Source organism: Anarhichas minor, unplaced genomic scaffold (assembly GCF_050575085.1).
Source record: "Anarhichas minor isolate MPS153535 unplaced genomic scaffold, ASM5057508v1 ptg000040l, whole genome shotgun sequence".
In the NCBI taxonomy this organism is placed as follows: domain Eukaryota; kingdom Metazoa; phylum Chordata; class Actinopteri; order Perciformes; family Anarhichadidae; genus Anarhichas; species Anarhichas minor.
The window spans coordinates 11,678,652-11,702,391 of NW_027466486.1; the positions used below are offsets into that span (position 1 = coordinate 11,678,652).

Here is a 23,740-nt window from a genome sequence, read left to right on the forward strand (position 1 = left end):
GGGCCACTCTATCTGCCTCACTCTGCTGGCACTGTCGAAAAAACAAAGACAGACGGTCAAAAGATCGCTTTCCTGCAATTAAGATTGGTCCCTTCAGGGGTCAAAAGTAATATATGTGAGCAAGTGTGTGAGTGTGCCTGCTGCGTGCCATGCTCTAAGGCACCAGTATAGCAGTATTTCATTGTACCGTGGCTTGGAATAAGAGATCACAGCTCCCCCATGAGGAAAGAAGCTGGCATAAAATGACATGAAAGTAAAAGGCAGTTTTGAGGGACAGAGAAAGGAGGCTCATACATCTGGAGGCCTCGGCATTCATTATGGATGACTTTTACAAACACCGTCAAAGTGTGTGTACATATCGAAACACAGCTGAACAATGCAAATGGCAAAAGGGACGGTTGAGTGGCAGTGGACGCGTAAATCATTCAGGGGAGGAAAAAAAGAACAGAAGTGTGTGAGGGACAGGAAGTGGTAGATAAGATGAAGAGCAGAAGTGGTCCTGGAAAAAAGCAATGATCTGGAAATGGGTTTTTGGCCCCTGGAACATTACCGAGGTGTATCAATGTCAAAGGTGTTGTTGTTTTTAATCATTTCTCCCAGACGAAATAGATCTACAGTAGCTAGCCAATCTGTTCTTTTTTCTTTTCCCTCCCAAAAAACAATGAAGCCAAGCCAGTCCTTTTCATCCCTTTTCATCCCATGTCCCCCCCCCTCCTCCTTCTCCCCCTCCTCTGGGCATCTGGGTTAGGGTTAGCGGCGGCTATAGTCGTCTCCAGCATCCTCATGTTACCCCTGCACGGAGGCTTGTTCCATCACAAAAACTGGCTGGAGATGATTTGCGAGCGCGTGTCTGCAACTATTATTTCCTAGAATAACTCTTCACGCCTCAGCAATTTCCCAAATTCCTACACCGGGGGCGGACGCAACACAACACCTGACTGGTATAGCGAGATAACCCTGCAGGATTAAATCAGAAAAAACACCTGCGTTTCTCTTATCGGTAAGAAAACAAAATGTATTTTGTGTCTGAAGGAAAGGAATCTGAAAGGCTGCAGACACGGTGGAATCTGCAAGGTGTCAATCAGACGGCGTCCTCTAATTGCCTGGAGCTCCTACACTGTTACCCTCTGGCCTCTACACTTTCCAGCGAGGAAATCCCCAGCTACAAGTATTTCAATCGCTTTCATCGATATATGTATACCCGGGGCCAGAGCAGGCGACATTGAGTCCTATCTGAAAGTACTGGCTAAAGATACCGTAAATACAGTAAGATTGTTATTCATGTTGGCGGTAATGACACCTGACTACGGCTCTCTGAGATCACTAAAGTTAATGTGGAATCTGTGTGTACATAACGCAAAAGCCATGTCGGACTCCGTCGTCTTCTCTGGCCCCCTCCCGAATCTGACCAATGATGAAATGTTTAGCAGCATGTCATCGTTTCACCGCTGGCTGTCTTGGTGGTGCCCAGCAAACAATGTGGGCTTCGTAGACAACTGGGACACTTTCTGGGGAAAACCTGGTTTGCTTAGGAGGGACGGCATTCATCCCACTTTGGATGGAGCAGATCTCATTTCTGCAAATCTGACCCAGTTTCTGTGTGGACCTGGTCCATGACAACCCAGAGTTCAGACCAGGAAGCAGAGTTGCAGTCTTACACACTCTGAGCTTCCATTAGAGCAGTTACTCACCCAAAACCACATAGAGACTGTGTCTGCCCCACGGCCACTTCAATTAATTAAATCAAAAATAAACTATCAAGGAGTTAAACAAAATAACCTACTCCAAGTTAAAACTACCGCAACAGTGCAACAAAATAGGATAATTAAATGTGGACTCTTAAATATCAGATCTTTGTCATCTAAAGCTGTATTAGTAAATGAGCTAATCATATTGATTTATTTTGTCTTACTGAAACCTGGCTGTGTAATGAAGAATATGTCAGCCTAAATGAATCAACTCCTCCAAGTCATATCAATACTCACATTCCTCGAGGCACCGGCCGAGGAGGTGGAGTAGCAGCCATCTTTGATTCAAGCCTATTATTAAACCCTAAACCTAAACTAGATTATAACTCATTTGAAAGCTTGGTTCTTAGTCTTTCACACCCAACCTGGAAAACAATACAGCCAGTTATATGTGTTATAGTGTACCGGGCCCCAGGTCCGTATTCTGAATTTTTATCAGAATTTTCTCAGTTTTTATCAAGTCTAGTCCTTAAAACAGATAAAGTAATTATTGTAGGTGATTTTAATATTCATGTGGATGTCGAGAACAATAGCCTCAGTACTGCATTTATCTTATTATTAGATTCGATTGGTTTCTGTCAGAATGTACAGAAACCCACTGTTTTAACCACACTCTCGACCTGGTTCTGACTTATGGTATTAACACAGAAGATTTAATAGTCTATCCACAGAACCCTCTTTTATCGGACCATTATCTAATAACCTTTGAATTCCTACTAACGGAGTGTACACCGGTAAGCAAGAGTTACTACACTAGATGTTTATCTGATGGTGCCGTAGCTCAATTTAAAGAAGCGATTCCGTCTGTATTTAACTCAATACCATGCTTCAATATAACAGAGGACTCCTGTGCTAACTTTAGTCCTACCCAGATTGATCATCTTGTCGATAGTGCTACAAGCTCACTGAGAAGGACACTAGACTCTATTGCTCCTTTAAAAAAGAAGTTAGTAAAACAAAGGAGGTTCGCTCCTTGGTATAACCCTGAAACCCGCAAATTAAAGCAAACATCGCGAAAACTTGAAAGAACATGGCGTTCCACTAACTTGGAAGAATGTCGGTTAGTCTGGCGAGACAGTCTTAAAACGTATAAGAAGGCCCTCCGTAATGCCAGAGCAGCTTACTACTCATCGTTAATAGAGAAAAATAAGAACAACCCCAGGTTTCTCTTCAGCACTGTAGCCAGGCTGACAGAGAGTCACAGCTCTGTTGTGCCGAGTATCCCTATAGACCTCAGTAGCAATGACTTCATGAACTTCTTTAATGATAAGATTATAATTATTAGAGAGAATATAAACAATGTACTGCCCTCGACTAGTACCGATCTTTCCACAAATAGAGTAACCTTAGAAACAGCTGTAAACCCTGATATACGTTTAGATGGCTTTACTCCCATCGACCTTGACAAACTGACTTCAACAATTTCTACGTCTAAACCTTCTACCTGTCTCTTAGACCCTATACCGACTAGGCTGTTTAAAGAAGTGCTACCACTAATTAGCACGACTTTATTAGATATGATCAACCTGTCTTTACTAACAGGCCATGTACCACAGTCCTTCAAAGTAGCTGTAATTAAACCTCTTCTTAAGAAACCCACTCTCGATCCAGAGGTGTTGGCCAACTATAGACCGATCTCTGACCTTCCCTTCCTCTCTAAGATCCTTGAGAAAGCAGTTGCGAACCAGTTGTGTGACTTTCTACGTAACAATAGTTTATTTGAGGATTTTCAGTCAGGATTTAGAAAACATCATAGCACAGAGACAGCTCTGGTAAAAATAACTAATGACCTTCTAATCGCATCAGACAAAGGACTAGTCTCTGTTCTTGTCCTGTTAGACCTTAGTGCTGCGTTCGACACTATAGACCACTACATCCTGTTGCAGAGACTTGAACATTATATTGGCATCAAAGGAACCGCACTGAACTGGTTTGGATCCTATTTATCGGATCGATCTCAGTTTGTTTATGTAAACGATGAAGCCTCGATGAAGACCGACGTCAATTATGGAGTTCCACAAGGTTCTGTGCTTGGACCAATCTTATATATGCTTCCTCTAGGATGGATATAAACTGCAAGCATGTCTTAAGGACATAAAAACCTGGATGACCTGCAACTTCCTGATGTTAAACTCAGACAAAACTGAAGTTATTCTAATAGGCCCAGAACACCTCCGAAATCAGTTATCTAATGATATAGTTTCTCTAGATGGTATTGCGCTGGCATCCAGCAGCACCGTAAAGAATCTTGGAGTTACCTTTGATCAGGATTTGTCTTTTAACTCTCAGATAAAACTAATTTCTAGGACTGCCTTTTTTCACCTCCGCAGCTTGATGGTAATAAAGTGCGTCCCAACACTGATTAATCGCCACAATTTTGCCGAAGTAGTCCAGGTACATTTGTATTGAAAATTCTACTGTGTGCTCAAAACACTATGATGAATACACAGAGCGACTGTGAGAAATTACAGTATGAAGTACTTTGGACCTACACAAGTCTTCATAGAGCCTTTGAGAAAAGAGTATGACCTGTTAAAGACTGATCTAAGAACCAGTCACGTGCAGAAAATCCACCACAAACCACCCTGCAGCCGACCTGTTGCATCTCCCGCCTGGCTTCAATCATTCTTTCAAGCCTTCACACTGAACTGGCACCCTGTTTAAATTCCTCCGACTCCGCTTGTGTTGACCTTGCAGTATTTAGGAAGGCTGCTAATACCTCTCCAAATAGTCGTCTGTGTGTGTGTGTGTGTGTGTGTGTGTGTGTGTGTGTGTGTGTGTGTGTGTGTGTGTGTGTGTGTGTGTGTGTGTGTGTGTGTGCAGGCAGGTAGCGGGGCTGAGCTGATGCATTGCGATGGCACACAGATTGAATGCTTCACGGGTCTCTGGTCCGCGCCCGCTAGCCCGTGTCCCGGTGCTGTCCCCCCCCCCCACCCCCACCCCCCATCCCCCATCCCCCATCCCCCATCCCAGTGCTCCGCGATGTAAATCTATTGCATAGGCCTGTTCGCTGCAGCCGGAGATTCACCCTCTCAGTCGCGCAGACTAAAGATAAGCTGACTCACTGTGCGCGATAGGTGAATGCTAAGCAGTGTGGGTGAATCTTATCATGAAGAGGAGAGAAGTGGGTAAAAGAGGTTGTTGTTTCCTTTTCGACACCAAAGATCCCAATTTAGGCACATAGCACCATCTCATGGTCTCACTCAGAAATTCATGTCTAATCAGTGAGGATACAGCGGAGTGGTGCAAACAGCACTCGTACTGTAGAGATATGTAACAGAGTATGCTACTCTGAACAACAAGCAAAACCTGACTGTCAATAACTCCCCTTTGATCTCAAGTAAATCTAGAGCAACATCCAGTAAATGTCGTCTCTTTCAGAGGTAAAATGTTCCAAACCCTTTGAAGTGCATTCTTGGTTTTCGTAGCTGTACAGTTCACAGCATTAACACATGCAAATAGCATTTGCACACCCCTAGAGAGCCATGTGTGCCTCCTGATGTATCCTCTGTGATTTGCTAATCCAACAGCACTGCGCGGGGTTGCCGTCAGCTGAACTACATCAACTCCCTTTTTCATCTGAATTGTACAGAACAGCTGAGCAGAATTTCATGAATCGATTCCAACACCAGAAACTGGGCAACATCTTCAGACAGGCCTATCAATATTTAACGTGCCGTTATGTATTCCGCTACCACACTAAATACTTTGAAGCGCTATCAAAGGGGACTGTGCCAGCCGCTGACGCGAGACAGCTCCAGAGATATATATATATATATACAGTAAAGACACAAGCTGCACAACTGGATGAATTATTAACTCCTCTCACTGCTGCTTGAAGTGTGGCTGCAAAGTAATTTAACAACAGCTGCTTCAAACCGTCTCAGAGCTGAGAATGTGGCAGGCCGCGCGGAGTTACGTAATCTGCCTCACGTAGACCGAAAATAGAGGCTGTGATAAGATGGCGCCCTCTGATGAAAGCAGGTTTGGGTTGAACTTGTAATACTGTATGGCTTGGTGGTGCAGAAAATTGAATAGATGTAGACGCCGCTTCACGAGTGCAGGGTAATGCATGGACTGCGAAAAAGGAATATTTGTCACACACACACACACACACACAAAAAACCCACAAAACCTAATTATGAAAGCAGCTCTGTGATTATTTTGTGACACAGTGAGTGCTCAGCAGCGTGCAATCCCTCTCCATATTCATCCCTCAGTTCTCAGTCACTTCCATCTCTCACACCTTAACTTCTTGATTATGATGACAACCATATGTCAGTCTGTCTGTCGTCTACGCGGCCCAAACAGAGAGCCATCAATCCCCTCAGGTTGGATGCGATGCCCTGTCGACGCTTAACACAAACGACTTTCCGCACAAAATGATGCATGAGCCGTTTACCATTAACGGGGGGGGGGGGGGGGGGGGAGTGTTATTATCCTTTATGCAGATGCTTCCTCAAGATGTCGCTCCACCACTTGGTTACAAAGTGGCACGCTGATGTGTAAGCTTCATCTGTGGACAGCGTTAAACATGTGGCAGTGTATGTATCCACTGATTAGCTATGATGCAGCACAGCAGGCAAACAAAAGCTGTGGATCAACGCTAATGAACCGTCTCTCTTTCTACCTCTCACTTTCTCAAATCCACATTTTGCAGAGGCAGGTGCGTGATGGTGAAACGCCATTACTGCCATCCTAATGAGAGCCCTGTGTCTGTTCCCCCCCCCCCGTGGTGGTCCCCAGCAGGGCCTTATCTGGGACTGTGCCATCGGACATGCTAGATGGGCGCGATAACCTCCATCTGTCTTCATGACCGTCCGGCTTTTATTGCTTTAGGAGAAGCGCTGCTTTCACAAGCTCTGCTCGGCCGGGGGAAACCAATATTTGTTTTCCGCGCTCAGGCCTGCGTGATTTGTAACATCGGCTTTACGTTTCTGTTCCCTGCAAAGGTTAACGTAAGGTGCTAATGTTGATGTAGGATTTCAAGGGCACCCTCTCAGCTCATTATGAAGCACCTGATTTTTGGCCTGTGAACATAATGTCATCTTGAAAGAATATTACCGTGATAATATGACCTTGAATCACTTTTGCTCGTGCACGTTTGGGCAGCTTGTAATGTAAGTATTAACGAGAGCAAGAGCCTGCAGCCATAGCAGCATTTGCAGCTGTAATTAGGCACAGCGGTGCTTTGAGCTAATTGCCGACATCAATATGAGCAGCTGTGGATGAAGGGGTAAAGCGAACGTCCAATCAACATATGGTCCTGATGGGCAGGTGGCACATTGTATAGTAGCCTCTGCCACCTGTGTACGAACGTGTGCGTGAATGCTGGCTTGTGTTGGAAAAATGCGGTGGCCGCTGACGCTAGAAAAGCACTACACTGTATATAAATGCAGTCCATTGCATCAATGAACTGTCAAGCTATTGCCCTAATAGATGTATCATCTAATGCAATTTAATACAGTTTAATGTGGCCTCTCACCTACTGAGAGCTTGGAACAGAGCAACTGGTGTTCGCCATTCCTTTGTCCTCAACGGCACTATAAAGAGCTGATAAATCACAATCCTGGCGTTTAGATTGCAGACTCTTAATATCTACTTTGGTCTTTTGAATGTTAGATTACAGAACAGTGACATTTATTTCATTTCACTCACTAAATAACGAGGTCCAGCACCTCTAGCTTTTGCTGTGATTGGCTGTCATTCACGGGAACAAGTCAAATGTTTTGAGCAATTTTGACTGATTTGTCCCCTAATGCTTTGTGTTTAAAAGCTTTATGATGCGTTTATCATCAGTAGTATTGCAGGGTTTTGATTGAAATACTGAAGTACATACTGACTGTATTTTATTTTAAGGGAATAGTTAGAATTCTTTCAACGAAGTTAGACCTAGGAGACAATTATCTTAACTTAGCATAAAGACTGGTCAAGCAAACTGTACAAGTACAAAGATGAATAAATAATTAATAAAATGTTTTTATAATTAAAACAAACAACAGATTTGGCTTGTATCATCTGTACATAAACAGCAAAAATGTTGAAATGAGTCTCTGCTCGTTCTCTGGCAACTTCACCTTGAAGACAAGAGTCAAGAAATGGTTCATCGACAAAATAAGAGTACTTCCCAAAATGCAGAACTATTCCTTTTGACCCTTTAAACGATTGCTTGTCTCTCACCGTGGTAATGTTATCGTTCTCATTTAATTGTCTTTCCTGATTAAGTCTACCTCTTCAAGTCAAATTCAGCTCTCTAATCTTCTGCTTTCAAACAAGATTACACAACATCAATGGAGTGTCAGCACTACTGTCTTGCTTGTCACAAAACCAAAGATAATTTTCCACGACTGAATAAGCTTCTTCAAGCGTTTAAGACAGCGCCTCAAAAGAGATCAAAAACAGAATTGAAAAGAATTGATGACTGGGATTAATTATTAAATTAGTGTTTGCGATGACATTATTTTTGCATGGAGTTTGGGCGATTCCAATCCTACAAATCCTTCTCTCTCTCTCTTAAATGTCTACGACACACTGTAAACTTTAACCCTGAGCAGTGAGTCATCCTGGTGAGCTGTGGAATGAGGTTGACACTGGTCGTCTTTTATCCTTGGCCCGGTTGGAGGTTTGACTCGGACCGCAATCGGACAGTCAGGACGTCACTAGAGAGGCACTGAGACTGAGGCCGTGTTCGAAATCGCATGCCGACATACTAGTCGCACTAATAATGGGGTAAAATTGAATACTTAGTGCGTTGACACTGCGTAGTATGGGGATTTTGTGTATGCGAGAAATGCCCTCATGTATACCACATTAACAAGAATTTCTGAGCATGAGAAGTGAGCTTACTGCACATGCCCACAATGCACTGCACTCTGGGTGCTTTGAGACCAGACGTCAGCCATGTGAGATTTTGAGCCAGGCTAAAAGTTGTTAATATGTCACTTTATATAGTTTTAATATGGCTTCAGGCGAGAAAGTAGCCATTGAGATTTCCCAATATGTGGCCAGTTAATCTAAATTTGCTGCGTTTGCTTTCGGAGATGTGACAGAGCTGCTGGTGGGGTGCCTTGAAACCGAACCAGCTGTCGCTTGAGCATACCAGTATATATTCAGTGTTCAACAGTCTGCTAGTAAAATCGTGCTTAATTGCTTATTCAGTAGGTAGTATGCAGTACATACTGATCTACCACTCATACTGAGTAGTGTGTTAGTATGCCATTCTAACACAGCAGGACACTGATTGGTCCATATTTGCTCTATTCTAGAGCTAAAATCATTTGTGGATTAAATGGTTAATCCGCAACAATCTTTACAACAGAAATACTACACAATGAAAAACATGTTACCCACACTTCACACATGTTTTCCTCTACATGGTTTGCGTCCACCACTGGGAGTCAGCCTTCCTTCTTTCATGTCTGAGCATTTTAACTCATCATTTTGCTTCTAAAGCTATCGACAACCCACTCCAACTGCAACCTTGATAAAGGGACTCTCAGAAGACTTCACAAAAGAAGCAAAAATGCCAATTTGTGCGCGGCAATGACAGAACAGAAGGAGAAGGTCACTCCAGAAATAACGATTCCCCGTGACAAAGAGAAGTAACTGATGACACATCGAGAAAAATGTGAGAAACTCTTTGAAATAGCCGACACTCGGTACAATAAAAGCCTGAGTCAGTCACAACTTCAAAGAGAGCTACAGCTGAGGTCTCACTTTCCGTGTCCTTGAGCAGAAGAGGGTGGCAAAGTGTTGGTCTATGCATGTTTCTTATTAGTGAACTATCACCATCAGCCAAAGTAATGCTCACAAACAGTGCGAGGGTGGACGTCCATGCTGTTTTTGTGATTATTATTTTGAATTGGTCTTGATCCGCCTGCCCTTCTGGGCATAAACACATTCAATTATATTGAACAAATGGTGTTTGTGTGGACGTGTGCGCTCTAGGAGCATGTGGTTCAGATGTGCATTGATGCACAAAAAAAATAAAAAATAAAAACTCATGGTCAGCGAGATGAGGGAGGCAAAAGAAGCAATGGACAGTGGCACTCACAGATGGCAGTATCTAGAGCAGAATATGGTCCCGACCAGCCTGAACGGTCAATGACAGAGGGAAGTCAAACAAGAGAAAGTTTTTAAAGAATGAGCCCAGTGAGAATATGATTTTTTTGATAAGCATCATTGACAAACGGCGCAGTGTATTTATCCTATGAATAAAGTCATACGCTACTTCTATCTGCATATCTGAAAGTAAACATGTCTTTCCCACAGAATCGAGCTTGTTTACAATACTAAATTGAAGCGGTGATACTGAACACACATCCAATATGGACGTCTGCAAACAGTCACCTCTGCTCCACAAAGATCCCAAACAACACTGGTAACAGCAGCTACACACACGGCTTATTCAACGAATGCTCCCTTCAATACAACTGTGCAAGGCACACTTCATGTATGACTACAGTACTGTATATATATATATATGTGTCTGTGTGTGTGTATAATAAATTAATTGTTTGAGTAATTTCAGGCCAGACATCGCTTGTTCCAGCTTCTCCGATGTGAGAATTTTTCATTATGTTTTGACATTTTAGAAAAGAAAACCTATCGATTCATTGAGAAATTAAAGGGAACAATATTATGTTAATTCAATTGATTGATAGCTGCAGTCCTAAATCTGTCAATGTCTTCACGAGACAAGAGAGGATCAGTCATAACAAAGCAGCTTGTTGGTATTTGACTTCCTGCCTCGTCTTTGTTGTGGCTGTGATCCTGGCTAATCAAATCACAGCTAGCCTGTCCAGACAGCCAGCCGCTGGCCCGCCGGCCACAGCCCCTCCACAGATAATGTCACTTCCTCTGTAAAACAAACTGATCTTGTTACCAGGCATGGTCACTGTTATCTGTCACAGCAAACAACACAAAAAAACGAAACTAAACTTGAACTGTGGTAAATACTAAAAAGACGACAATGCTGGCTGACAGGCAGAGAAAACGTTTTGTTCAGGGAGAAGTGATAGTGTGAGTTATAACCTCCTTCTGGAACCTGGACATTTGACAGTGCAAACAGTAAGACAAGTGTTTGTACTGACATTGTTTTTCATTTGCTTGCTCTTACTTGGTGATGGCGGTGGACACATCCGACACTGCACGTGTCAGCAAAGAGAGACGCGCAGTGATAAATGTGAAGAGACGAGACGAATAACAAACGCTGTGCATAACAGAGAGAAAGACGTACAACTGTTCCGCCTGCGGAAATGTTCGGACCTACAGGTGGAGCTCAGTCTTTGTCAGGTGTCACAAGAGCTCCAGGCTGCCAAATGGGTGCCATCTTTTCAGCATAGCTACAGGGGAACTATGGGGGGGGAAGGTACGATACGATAAATGCACCTTCACTGCAAGCCCGTGTATGGCATGAAAGCCTTCCAGATACCACGATGTCAGGAAGTTAAAACACACAATGACAATTGTATTCCGTTGGTCGACTGTGGGAACAACTGACAATGAAACGGAGTGTAGTAACAAAGCAGTGTAGCCGCATGACGATAGGACAGGGGGGGTTAATTAGCTGATACATTCTATGCTCTCGTTATCTGCTGCTAAATAGACCTTAATAATGACCGACAGTGGGCTATCTATCACACACACACACACACACGCATGCCGATCAAAGATACACAGCAAGCTGGTCTCTGCCAGTGTCTGTGTGAAGTAAGCCCAAGACTCCATTTTTTTTACTCAAAGGCAACGACTCCAACTTCTTCATTTTGACTTGAATCATTTCTGACACGTACAACCGTTTTGCGAGACACTCTACACAGACGGACTGTGAAACACAGTCTGCGGTGAGACACTTGGGAGCATCAGAGCATAGCAGACAGCTAGCTATTTCTCACTATCACCTTCACACACACACACACACACACACACACACACACACACGCACAAACACTGTCCGACTTTGTTTGGACAATCTAGCTGAACAACCACTCTACAGATTTCAGATGAGCTTCTACAATCACCCGTCTCTGTCACCTTGCAACCCCAATTTCATCTGGCTATTCCATGGAGGCACGTAGTATTAACATGCAGGTAGGCTCCAGCTTTCCCCTCAATGTCCTCAAGGAAAAGACATGTCACACATATGCCCCTCTCTTTCAATCCTCATCTTGCATGTACAGCACATGCACAGTCACTGAAAGGCGTGACGTGAACCACAGTCGAATCAAAACAATATTCATTCATTAACCAAACAAGATCGTCACGTATTGGTTTGGCAGTCTATGCCTAAACCAAGCGGCAATACATAAAGCTAACGTGGAAGAGCCAAAAACTGCAGTTCCTCAAATGGCGAATGGAGCCTGGTTCCAAAATCGAGTCGATCTCCAAAGACCCGAATGGTAAAATGTCCAACTTTACAGCAGAAATAAACATGTTTACAGCCTGGTACAAAATGCACTTTAGGTTTCTTTTCCCCGTTCATGACAACTGTACTGGGGGTGAGTCGTTGGTATAACTCAACAGATTAAATTATATTAAGGCTTTAAATTATGCATAATTCATATATGCATAGTTAATAGCTTCTCCTCTCAAGCTAAATCTGATCTACATTTTGATCAAAAGACAAAGACTAAAACCGAATTAAAATCAGGTGTTCAGCAGCATGAGAGCAAAATGTACCATCTACTGCATGAAGAGTAGACAGAAAGAATTAAAGGGAATTAAGGGATTGCCATCATAGCAACAACAACGGGACCTCCTCCCTTTTCTTTCACGTCCTGCCACCGTCATTCACTCATTAATAAGCAGCTTGGAACGGAGTGACTCAGCGTTAAATCAAAGCTTACTCCCAGCTCGCTCATTATGTCAGGGACAAAATGAGACAGACAGTCCACAGAGACCAGCTGTCCTCCTGTCAGACACCGTGTAGTCTGATGACAGGAGTCTCTACAGAGAGATGAAGCGCACACTCACGAAGGCATTCACGGGCAGGTAAGTGAGCAGCACACTCACGAACACACACACCTGGAGTACGACACTGAAGAAATGGGGTTTTCTCCAACGTTCACAGTCATCGATACAAACAGGGAACACAGTTGGGTGGGCATTCCTGTGGAAGACCAGTATTAATGTTAGAATATCCTCAAGTCCTACCCTCGCCCAAGCAAAGAGCAGATACTTGGCTGCTTGATCAGGCCTCATATCTACTTTGTATCTGCTAAGGCTAAAAGGCAATGGCTGGCACGCCTGGTTCAATGGGAACTTTAATCTGAATGCAATGCCACCATCTATACCCCGTTTATCGATATAAACATGTTACAAAGTAGGAAGGGTGGATATTAACAGAGGCCCCACAACACAATATTACCAGGATACTTAAGTCACGATATGATGTTATGGAGATATTAGACATTTTGCGATATGCATATACTGCGATATATCGCGATTTATTGCCTTTTTCAACAGCAAATTGTGCAGTTTGTCTTCCGTTTTATCCAACACGATTAAGTTTTCACTCTGTTCATCTCACTTCAATCATTTTTATCCCCGCAAATTTGGTTCGACAGTCAAACAGACACAATGACAAACACTCCATCTTAGTTTTGACCAACTTCCTGCCAATCCCGCTGACTTTAAACATGACCGTACCAGAAAAACAAACTCAGCACAATCTTGATGACTAAAAAAAAGTAATTGTAATGAAAAAGGTTTCATTTATATTTGCAATATTGATAGTTTATATTATAAAAGATCGATTATTTGGCGTCTGTGTATCGATACAATATTATCACGCAAAGTATTGTTGTGAGTGAGTGCAACAGGGTTATCAGGAGGGCACCGTCTCAACACCAGCTTACATCATCAGCGGGCAAAATGCCATCCACCAACAACCAGCAACTGCATGATGAATATTCAGCTAAACTGCACCATGACTAGCGTGCCCTATTTCAGAGATCTCTGACAACACATGGGAGCTGTGTTTCTAAAAGTATCACTGAGTGTACGTACCTCTAATCCATTATTCCTCTGTGTCATATTTGCTTACAGTCAATTTGTTGCCGCGGCAGCGCAGTTGCGTAGAGACAGGGTCCAGGAGGAAGAGGCCATGTTTCAGAGCTACCAACTCTTGTAACAGTTCAGTGGGTACGCCTCGGCGGTGCAGGAGGGAGTGCAGAGGAGGAGAGAGCAGGGAGGGTAGGGGGTGTCAAGGGTACAGACTAACAGTAGAAAGTAGGGAAGGCTGGGGAGGAGAGATAGTGCAGGATTTGTCGAGAGTTTAGCAGACATGAGGAGAGCTCCTGAGGGCCTTCGGCACACAGCACACTCTACTCTGTCAGCTCTCACTCATTCTCTCATCTTTCTCTCTTGTTTTTCCCCTCCATCATCATGCATATTCACTAATCTGCTTCCGCTCTTTTTGCTCATGCAGTCCACACATCTTATTTATGCTTCGTATCTTTCTAATACAGCGTCTCCCTTTCTCTGTGGGCGTCTCTTTTTTTTTGTCGAGCGGGTACGAAGTGCATACAGAGTTGGCATCAAGGCCTCTGAGAGCTATCAGAGGGAGACAGGCCCGCCCTGGTTGTCTTGCCTCGCTACAGATTGATATCAAGTCTGCTGGAGGACACATTATGCATGTGTGCTCCGACTGACTGTGTGCTCGTGAAAACGGGGTGTCCATGCGCATCGGCGTGTGTGTATGTGTGTGTGTATGCATTCACAAAAGCACGGCTGACACAGAGGGAGAGGCGACAGCTCGCCCGTTAATTACTCAAACTAATAGAGCAGCTGCTGATTCACTCCGGTGTCAGTCAGAGTCACAGCGGGACGGGGAGGCTCGGGCAGGACGTGTGAAGCATTAAGACGGACGTTCTGTGACATTGGACAGAGGCTAAGTGAGGTAAAGAGAAGACCGATGCAGTTCAAGGACTTCGGCTGTCTCTGGATGAGGACAAAACAGGACGTTTTCAGACAGCGGACACATATAAGTATTCAGGGTGCTCTTAGGATTAAGTAGAAAACGTTCCCCGACACAAAATGTTATGACGTTGTTCAGACTTTAAAGCACAATTCCCAGATAATTATCTCTGCTATTTCTGCCATGTGAGTGAGTGTTTGTCCGTGTCTGTCCATGGCTAATCTCGCGTACTGCGGCACCAAACTGCATCATCTTGTGGGTGGCCAGTCATGGTTGCATGCTCAAGGACCTCGCATGGTTGCATGGACTCACACTTTTTCAAAAACACCTTTTATAGCCTGTTTCATACTGCCATTGAGTGCCTTCTTGACTCCTCACTCGCTACCTTTAATCAGCCCCCGGCCGGTAGGGGCGACTAGTGTTAACACAGCTGAGGGAACCTCCGCCCGATGCCAGGTGTGTCTGCTTGTTACAGACACACCTGGCATAGATCTGCACTTCACTACGTGCGCCTTTAAAGTTTGTTATGATTTTCATCTCTTGCTTTCTGGAGTCTCCTCCGTATCCCCCGAGTCCTCCTTGGCCAACTTGTTTCCATGGCAACATGTCCTAAGACAAACCCTTCCACTTTAAATTGACACAAAACACGCAGCAGGAGTGGAACGTTACCTCATGAAAGACAACATTTATGTGAGTGTAACCCAGCTACTCTACTCGAACGCCATTTTGTGAAAAGAACTGTGGCAACTTACCATGTGTGTCTTGTCTTACTATACAGAACACATGCAACAAATACCATGATGGGGGTTTCACAAAAACAGCAGCAAACTTCAAGCACAACAACTGAACTTTGCATGCTCCACCATTTGAAAACCATATGTAAATACTGTGTTTACAATGCAAGACAAACAATAAAAGTAGGTGCACTTACCTGCACACAGAGTACAACACATGGGAATTGTAAATGGAGGCAATGGGTAACGTTTGTGTGTGTGTGTGTGTGTGTGTGTGTGTGTGTGTGTGTGTGTGTGTGTGTGTGTGTGTGTGTGTGTGTGTGTGTGTGTGCATAGGTGGGTTGTACAAAATCGATGAGGATATAAGGCCATGAATGTAAAACAGTAGTGTCCAAATACTGCAAAGGATGACAGAAGGGCATCCCAGAATTGACCAGTCAGCATATCTCTGTACAGCATCTTTGCATTCATGGTATAATTGTGGTATAAGCAATGTGATGTACTTGCTCTCTGCAACAAAGGTACCCTGCTGCTCATGCAGTGGATGTGAACATGTTCTCACTATTACAGACGAATCTTCCAAAAGTCAGATTTTAGGTTTCACTGAGTCATGTGTAAATTACTAGATACATTTTTCCAAAATGCTCGAGCAGCAGAGAGGCTCTGGACAGGGGATGGAAGAGATGATGAAAGGGTGCCAGACATTCCGCATGGACATAAAAAGTGGCAACAAAATGGTGAAATATTCACAAGTTAATTAATGTCTATAAATAGGCATAATCTGTGAATTTGTAGCATTGAAACGCTTCTCTTACGAGCAGAGGGACGCACTGATAACAGAGAGAGCGTAAGGATATAATAAGTCTCATCCCACCAGTTTCTAGGCACAATATTTGGAATGTGAGAGGCAGCAGTGGGGAGCGGCTGAAGGAAGTGCTTCCGAGGAGGAGATGTGATTTGTGAAAGCTGGGAAACTGCCCAGGAGAGGGCGCCCCTTGCTCGATGGAGCAGAGCACATACACACACACACACACACACACACACACACACACACACACACAATGCAGCGTCTTAATCGTACTCAGCAGCAGGAGATACCAATCTTTTCATGGCCATTATTTTCAAAGTCTCTTCTAATCTTACTTGCTCTTTATCATTTCCCAGACATTTTCCCTCTTCCTCCAACGTCTTCCTTCCTCGAGCCCCGCACTAAACCGTTCAACTCGTGTGTCTTTGCTGAGGCCCCCGCCCCCCCCCCCCCCCCCAGGCCCCCGCTCACACTGCTGAACTCACCAATGAGCATCCTCATCCCATGATTTACGCTCTCTGTTTAAGCAAAGACAAATACAACAGATCAACATCATCCGATCAGCAGACGGAAGTAATGCTTACTGAAAATGGACACAATGCGGCCTTTGCGACTGACGCCGCGGGATGTGTTGCCATGGAAACAGGATGCCAAGGTAGACATTGTATGGACACTGAGGTTGTTCACAACTGTGCCAGTGTGTGCGTGTGCGTGTGTGTGTGTGTGTGTGAGGGTGCCTGGCTGAAGTCAATTCAGCAAAGGCTCTGCGATGGAAACCGGTGGCTGAATGATGATCTATGAACTTCGGTGAAAGTAGTTTGAGGTTTGTTGATGCGCCGCTGCTGAGTATTCAAGAGAGGCGCCGCGTACTCTGTCTTCTTGACAGCGTAATCAATCAGAATAAGGACATTTTCGGGTTGGAGCGACGTCTTGTCAAAAAATAAAAAACAAATGGAGTTTGTAAGCAAGTGCAGTCAAGCCGATTGCTCTCATGTTAACAGTCGCATGCATACAATGTAGCCTGTGCACTAATGAACAAACACACACAAACATCCTTTACTAAGACTACGGCTAGCTCTCTTTCCCACACCAGCGTCTGCTGAAATACCTCTGGAAGAGTTTCAGAGCTTCACACATCCATATTCATAAGGTCATTATGAGGTGATTTTGTCCACTCCGTCAGAACATCTTGTTCTGAGACCAGTCGAGAGGTGCACCCCTGGGTCCTGCGTATTCATGCAGCGCTTCCCAGCCACCTCGACTGAACACACAGCAGCTCGTCCTGCTGAGAAAGTTAAGTCTAAAAGGCAAAAAACTTTGGCTAACATTTGTAAATCTCTTCACGCACTTCTCTGTAACTGATTGAACTTGCGTGGCACAAAAAGAGGATTGTCCCATAACAGCGAGCCCCACACATCTGGCACCCTTCAAGTAGAGTGGACTGGATTCTGATTTGGCCCAGGTCTGGTTTACAGAGCTTTTATGCACAAAATAATTGCAAAACTGCTGAATTACCAGTTTGTTGAGTTTCTTATCGGCTTAAGTGCAGATCATCTCGCCTATATGCCCCGTCAAACATTAATTTCACGCTGCGAGATGCCTCGCAGTTATCGGTTATAACTCTGGAGCTCCAGCACCTGAAACTCTTAACAAGTTTCCAAGTCTCTCTTTATCGCCAAGGTTGCTGAGCCCTTGCTCCACTCGTCAGCAAGTTTCTCTCACACCTGGGAATGGTGTGCAGTTAGCTTTCTAATCACGTGTCTGAGAAACACAACATTCAGAAGGTAGACATCAGTCAGTTGGCAGAACCAAGTGTCGAAACACGGGACCGAGTTCACTGCAGAAGGCAGCTATGGGATGACAAACTGGCCACGAGTCCGACAACTGTGTAGCCACTGTGTAGCCGACACGCGTCGGTGCAGCGTTAGTGAGCTTTTGTTAGTGGGATGGATGGTGTGGGAGGCCATGCAGTCTCGTTGCAGTCGAGAGGTTAGAGAGGTTGAGTCGCCCCAAAAGTAAACGCAAGGAGAGCAGCAGTAGAAGAAGTCATTACTGTGAGGACTGCGGCCAGGTACCTGAGTATATCTCCCTGCTCTTCAATTTCATCAGCAACCTCTTCACACCTGCAATGATGTGAAGCAGCTTGTCATCATCACAAGATCGCAACAACTGTTCCCCCCCCCTAAATTTTCCCAAAAACATATGTGACCCACCCGCTGAGCATCCATCCCTCGGCATCACCACCCCGGTCATTACTCCCACTGACGGGCTCCCTCTCCTTCTGCCTCTGCACTGCGTGGGACTGGTGTGTTTGCTGGAGAGGGGACATCTGTTTGGTCCTTACCTGTGTTCCTGTCTGGTAAGATACAGCAATGCTTTTTCAGTATGCCTGGCAACACCTTCCAAGACACAACAAAGGAGGAGAGAGAGAGAGAAAGAGAGAGGGAGGGAAAAGAGGGAAATATGTTAATATCACAGCAGCTCAAAGCAGATAAACAAGGTGGCGCTCAGAGGAAAAGCACTGAGCCATGCTGCGAGCCACGAATAAGAGTCGCAGGAGACACCCATTTCTCACACCATTTGCATCAAAAGGAGCTGCTGCCATATTTATCCGAGACCTTTTCTTCTGCACCGCGATCCGAGCAGTGGGGCACTAAATGACGGTCCCGGTGTGCTGAAGGTTCTTTTTCAACTGTGCGTCCCTGATTCAGACTAAAAACAGTCAAAGGTGGGTTGAATGGTGTGTGAAGGAAAATATGATACGCTAACAATCCATTGGGATGGAACAGCCCAGAGATGGATTGAGATGGGAAGAAGGCTGGCAACTCTTATCGGCCCGATCCGGTGCGGTCACGTCATCGGGCCAATTTTAGAAGCTTTCTCTGCTCCATCAGCAGCTTCGCTTTGCCAGGAAGGTGTAGCAGCAAATACTTACAACGGACAATTATTGCAATCCTCACAAGGCTGAGGAGGTCATACTTATCAATAATGCAGTCTTACAATCTATTCAGCGAGAACACTAAATCCCTAAACATCTAAATCGATCCAAAGTTGTATCTTAGCTGCCAATATTTTGCTACCCTCCCCTGTCTCCTGTTCAACAGTTTATGTCTCGTTCTTGGGAAACACTGAAGACTTATTCCTCCGCTGAGTATCCTGTTTTCATTTCTTTGCGAGATGACAGGTTTGTTATAGGTTTGCTGTGACTCTGAATGCCGTTATAGGTGCTCACAAGGCACAAATATGCAGAACGTCCACTAGAAAGAGGAAGCAGAACATAGAAGAAGATGCGGAGGTGGCTCAGCAGGTGCTACCGAAAGCCTCTTTGTCCTCGTCTCTGACTGACAGGCTCATTATTGTCCAGAATGACTTTTGTTACATAGACAGCCCACCTCTTCTTTCCCTCGGCTCCATTTTTCCTTTGCGATAGTGTTAACATTGGCACTTGGTGGCTGTATCAGACTTCTCTTCTGGGCCTGAACAAGACCGATCAGATAAGTGTCCCTTTTAATTAAGGAGAGGGGCATTTGTATAAAGGTACCTCTCGAAAAGCGAGAAAAGACCAGGAAAGTAAATGAGAAATGAACTCTAATGGCTTGTCTCCGTGGGATATTCAAAGAGATATCAACCCACTGCATCATTCATTCAGGAGAAGGGCCTCAAGCACAGACTCTTCTCATCCAGTCTCATCTTCTACTTTATCGGCAGCATATGAAGAGGAGAGGTAATCCTGCATTCATATATAAACACTTCCATGCACGTGTGTCCTCGTATGTTTCATTTGTCCTGTGAGTTTTGCTCTTACGACTGCTCCAAATCAATCTCTGAACTCTTTTAAATAGACCAACTTGACGTAAGTGGCTCGTTTCTGCTTGATGTTTACCACCCGTTCATAAGGAGGTGTGCTTTTATGAGATTTTATCATTTGCATAATCAACGCCCCTAAATTCCCATATAAGGCTGTGTGTTCTGCTCTGTGACTGGGAAAGTTACCACAGTGTCATTAGTGGTATTTGAAGACGTGAAAGAATTACCTGAATCAAATCGATAGCAGAGTTCATTGCCGTGACTGTGACGGACACATGCATAAAGACGGGGTGGTTTGACTTCTTTCCAAAGCAAAGAGGTCCATGAGTAATATGGGAGGCGGTCATGGGGGAGTGATGATCACAAAGATATTAGACTGGGGAACTAGCGTGCGGGGTGCCCTAAAATAACAACAACAACAACAAAAACAGGAATATAAGACAAACAACAAATTCTCACACTCACAATAACTCCCTCATAAAGGACTGGCTCCATCCCACAGGGTCAAGGGGCAGAGCAATATGAGAAAGGATGACCCGCAGTGGGCCAACTTTGTCCTAAAGGCAATGACACCCGGGAGAAAAAGATATGAAAACTTAATGCAAGGACCAATAAGAAGGGATTATTATTATTTATTTATGTATTTCTCTCTCTTCTCCTCACACAAACCTGCAAATACCTCCGCTCAGAGCTATTCACATACAGCAGGAGTATAAGACACTTACACAACAACGTTTGATACATGCACACAAAACACTTCAAATACTCCAAAATCATACAAATCATATCATCTGTTTCATACGTGTTATGTGCGACACCTTTGTCTGTATAAAAATGCCACCTGTTTGTTAAACAGAACTGCCAGTGAATGCCACACATTCTATATGTAAGTGACAAATCTATGTGTGGTTCTTGCATAAGTCCAATGTCTTGTTGGACCATCACAAACACTTTAATCATCCCGTAGAATGTAATGTACCTTCAACTGAATAAATGCTTATATGACCATTTTTACCAAGGGGTTACTGTATTAATTTGAACTGCTATATTATGCTTAATATGTACTTTTTGTACTTCACAGGAGAGAACTATGCTGAAGATGTGGACTGACGACGGCAAAACAAAGACATGGCGACTGTTACTGTCCAGATTTCACATGAAAACAATTTGCTGGACTAAAGCACGTCCTTGTGTCTCGTCCTATTCCAGGATATGCAACTAAATGCTATTTAAGAATCAAGTGTAGAAGAAACAAATATCTCTGCAGAGATAAGAGACACAATGACTGATTTGTGATGACTCAAACAGCTGCATGATGTACAGTTATAATTGATGCTGAATAGCTTGGTGGCTGGCAGAGGCTTGTACTGGAGGAGTGTGGAAAACAAACTGGCACTGACACTCTTCAGTGTTTCCGAGATGTCACTTGCCTCTCATTTACACTTTAAAGGGATTGGAGTCTGGAGTCAAAGCGTCTAATTTCACATGAGAAAATGCATCGGGCATCCGTTTTGTTTGTCTCTTTGTGCTCATCTCGGGATGAGCACAAAGAGAGGATTTATGTCAGCGCGTTTCAACAAGACAGATTCTTAGGACACACCAGGACAATCCAATGGAAAACATATCTGGGACAACTGGAAACGCATAAACGGATATTTTGTACAGATTTGTTTTCTCCCATTATTCAGAGATGTGAATAGCTGGTTTCATACAAAACAGTGTTTAGCGAGCTTGATTGTATTTTAAAGACCAGCCATACTTGAAATAAATAACCTTTATTAAATCAAAAGAACTAATCAATTTCAGTTTCGCAGTTTTTCATTTTAGTCAATGGCAATTCAACAGAAGAAATCCGCAAAGAGAACCCAAAGCAGTGCCCTCGGGACTAGAGGCCAAATGTTGTGAATGAGTCTTCAGACCATTGAGTCAGCGAGTTAATAAAAGGCTCCATTTGGCAACGTTGTAGTAGTTTACCACCTTGCTCTTCCAATAGGACTGGTTGCTATTCTCTTTGAGCTTGAGGCTTTCAGAAAAGGGACTTCATTAAGCGGCCCTAAAGTAGATGTTTCCGCTAACTCTCCATATTGTTACCCTGTTACATTTCTCTTGACATATGGGGTACAATAAAGTTTACTATTTAGGTTTACTATTTTGGTCATCAAGCTATAAAATCAAGCCAATGCAGAATTATTGACTTTTTTATTTTCTGTATCTCAAGCATATTTGTTGAAGAATGTTATGAAACTGACGATTGCCAAGATATAGTACAAGCCATTAATATCTATGTTAATATGAAGCTATATCGTAGTATAGTCTATATCATTCTACACAACTTCAGACACTTTTTAAATGACTCATCAAATCAAAATGAGACAGCTGAGCCCCTACAGGCTACAGTAGTGAGTAGCACAACACATGCATCCATTTAGGTTATTGTTCTTAGAATAAACCAAAAAAACAAGGCTTACGCATTTTGTTGTTTGTTTTTTTTCACACCTTTTTGATTATTGGTTCAAATATAGCTACATCATGTCTGACAAAGCAGGTACTGAGTGGCCTCTTTTCACAGAGCCATACTTTAAATTATAAGAGCACTCAGGAGAGACAAACACAAAGACTGCTGAGGCAGAAGCGGAAGAGCAGAGAAACAACCAAATGCATGCTCATTAACTGAGACGAACAACCAAATGGGCCGACTCAGGTGAATCACGCACCATTTCAGTCCATGAGGAAACTTTCTCTCTGACATAAGCTCTCTGAAAATGCTCTCTGGACACGAAAGAACTGATTACTCCCCCCCCCAGAAAGTCCACTTGTCTGGGGGGCGGTTTCTATTTACTGTGTGATGGGGCCTGTCTCCTCAGAAATAGGCTCTCTGATTTAACCCGTGCACAAACTGTTGCTCATAAAAGCAAAGTTACGACATTAAGAAGAATTAGTCGTCTTCTTGTTGTCGAACTTCTGATTTCCCCCCCCAGTGGTGACCGGGATGAGAGAACCCTGTCCACCTAGTTGTACTAGACGTCGGTGTAAATCCCTCAAAGCAAGTCAAGCTCCAATGCACCCGGTTTATTTAATGGCTCTGCGCAAGATCTGAAGCCTAGTTTGACCAGCGCAGAGAGCGGCCAACAGGAACCCCTCTTGTCCAGCCGGTGTTTCAGGATGCTCACAAAGCAAAACAGCTGTCTACATACCGGCCACATAAACACACACAGGCACGCGCACGCAGACATACAGGCTCACTACCTATATCTCCCAACACCATTACTGCTGGGTACAGGCAATTATCACAAGTGGCAGTGTATAATAGGATACCTTGGCGCCCGCTGCTGAGAGCTGGAGTGCAAGTCTTGGTGAGCTAATGGACATCAGAGAGGACGGAGGGGAAGTGGAGTCACTCCAGTGTGCAGCTCAAAGATCTTTCTGTTTGCCTTAAGCGCTGTCTGCTCCCTTCTTACCCGGGCCAGTTATCAAATGCAGTGGTGTCGATACGGAGATAAGGTTTGCACACCGTAACCACTCAACCCAGCGATGGCGGAAGAGATACGACACGCAGAAATATTAGAGGCACCTTTTCGATGCAATAGTACAAAACCACATGCTGGGGCTTCAGAAATTCCCCCAAAAAAACTCAGTAGCAAATCCCTGTAAGTATCACAAAGTTGTGTGTGCAAATGTATCTCAAATGTCTGAAATACATAGCAGCCAGCATTCCTACAAATAT

General features: G+C 44.0%; 1 protein-coding gene across 1 annotated transcript in view; it reads right to left on the reverse strand.

The window, feature by feature from the left end:
- Positions 1–23,740, reverse strand: part of dlgap2a (discs, large (Drosophila) homolog-associated protein 2a) — a 133,249-nt gene that overhangs the window by 105,815 nt on the left and 3,694 nt on the right. The window contains exon 2 of the mRNA XM_076108120.1: positions 18,554–18,608. Coding sequence (XP_075964235.1) covers positions 18,554–18,608 — 55 coding nt within the window. The remainder of the gene's footprint in view (positions 1–18,553; positions 18,609–23,740) is intronic.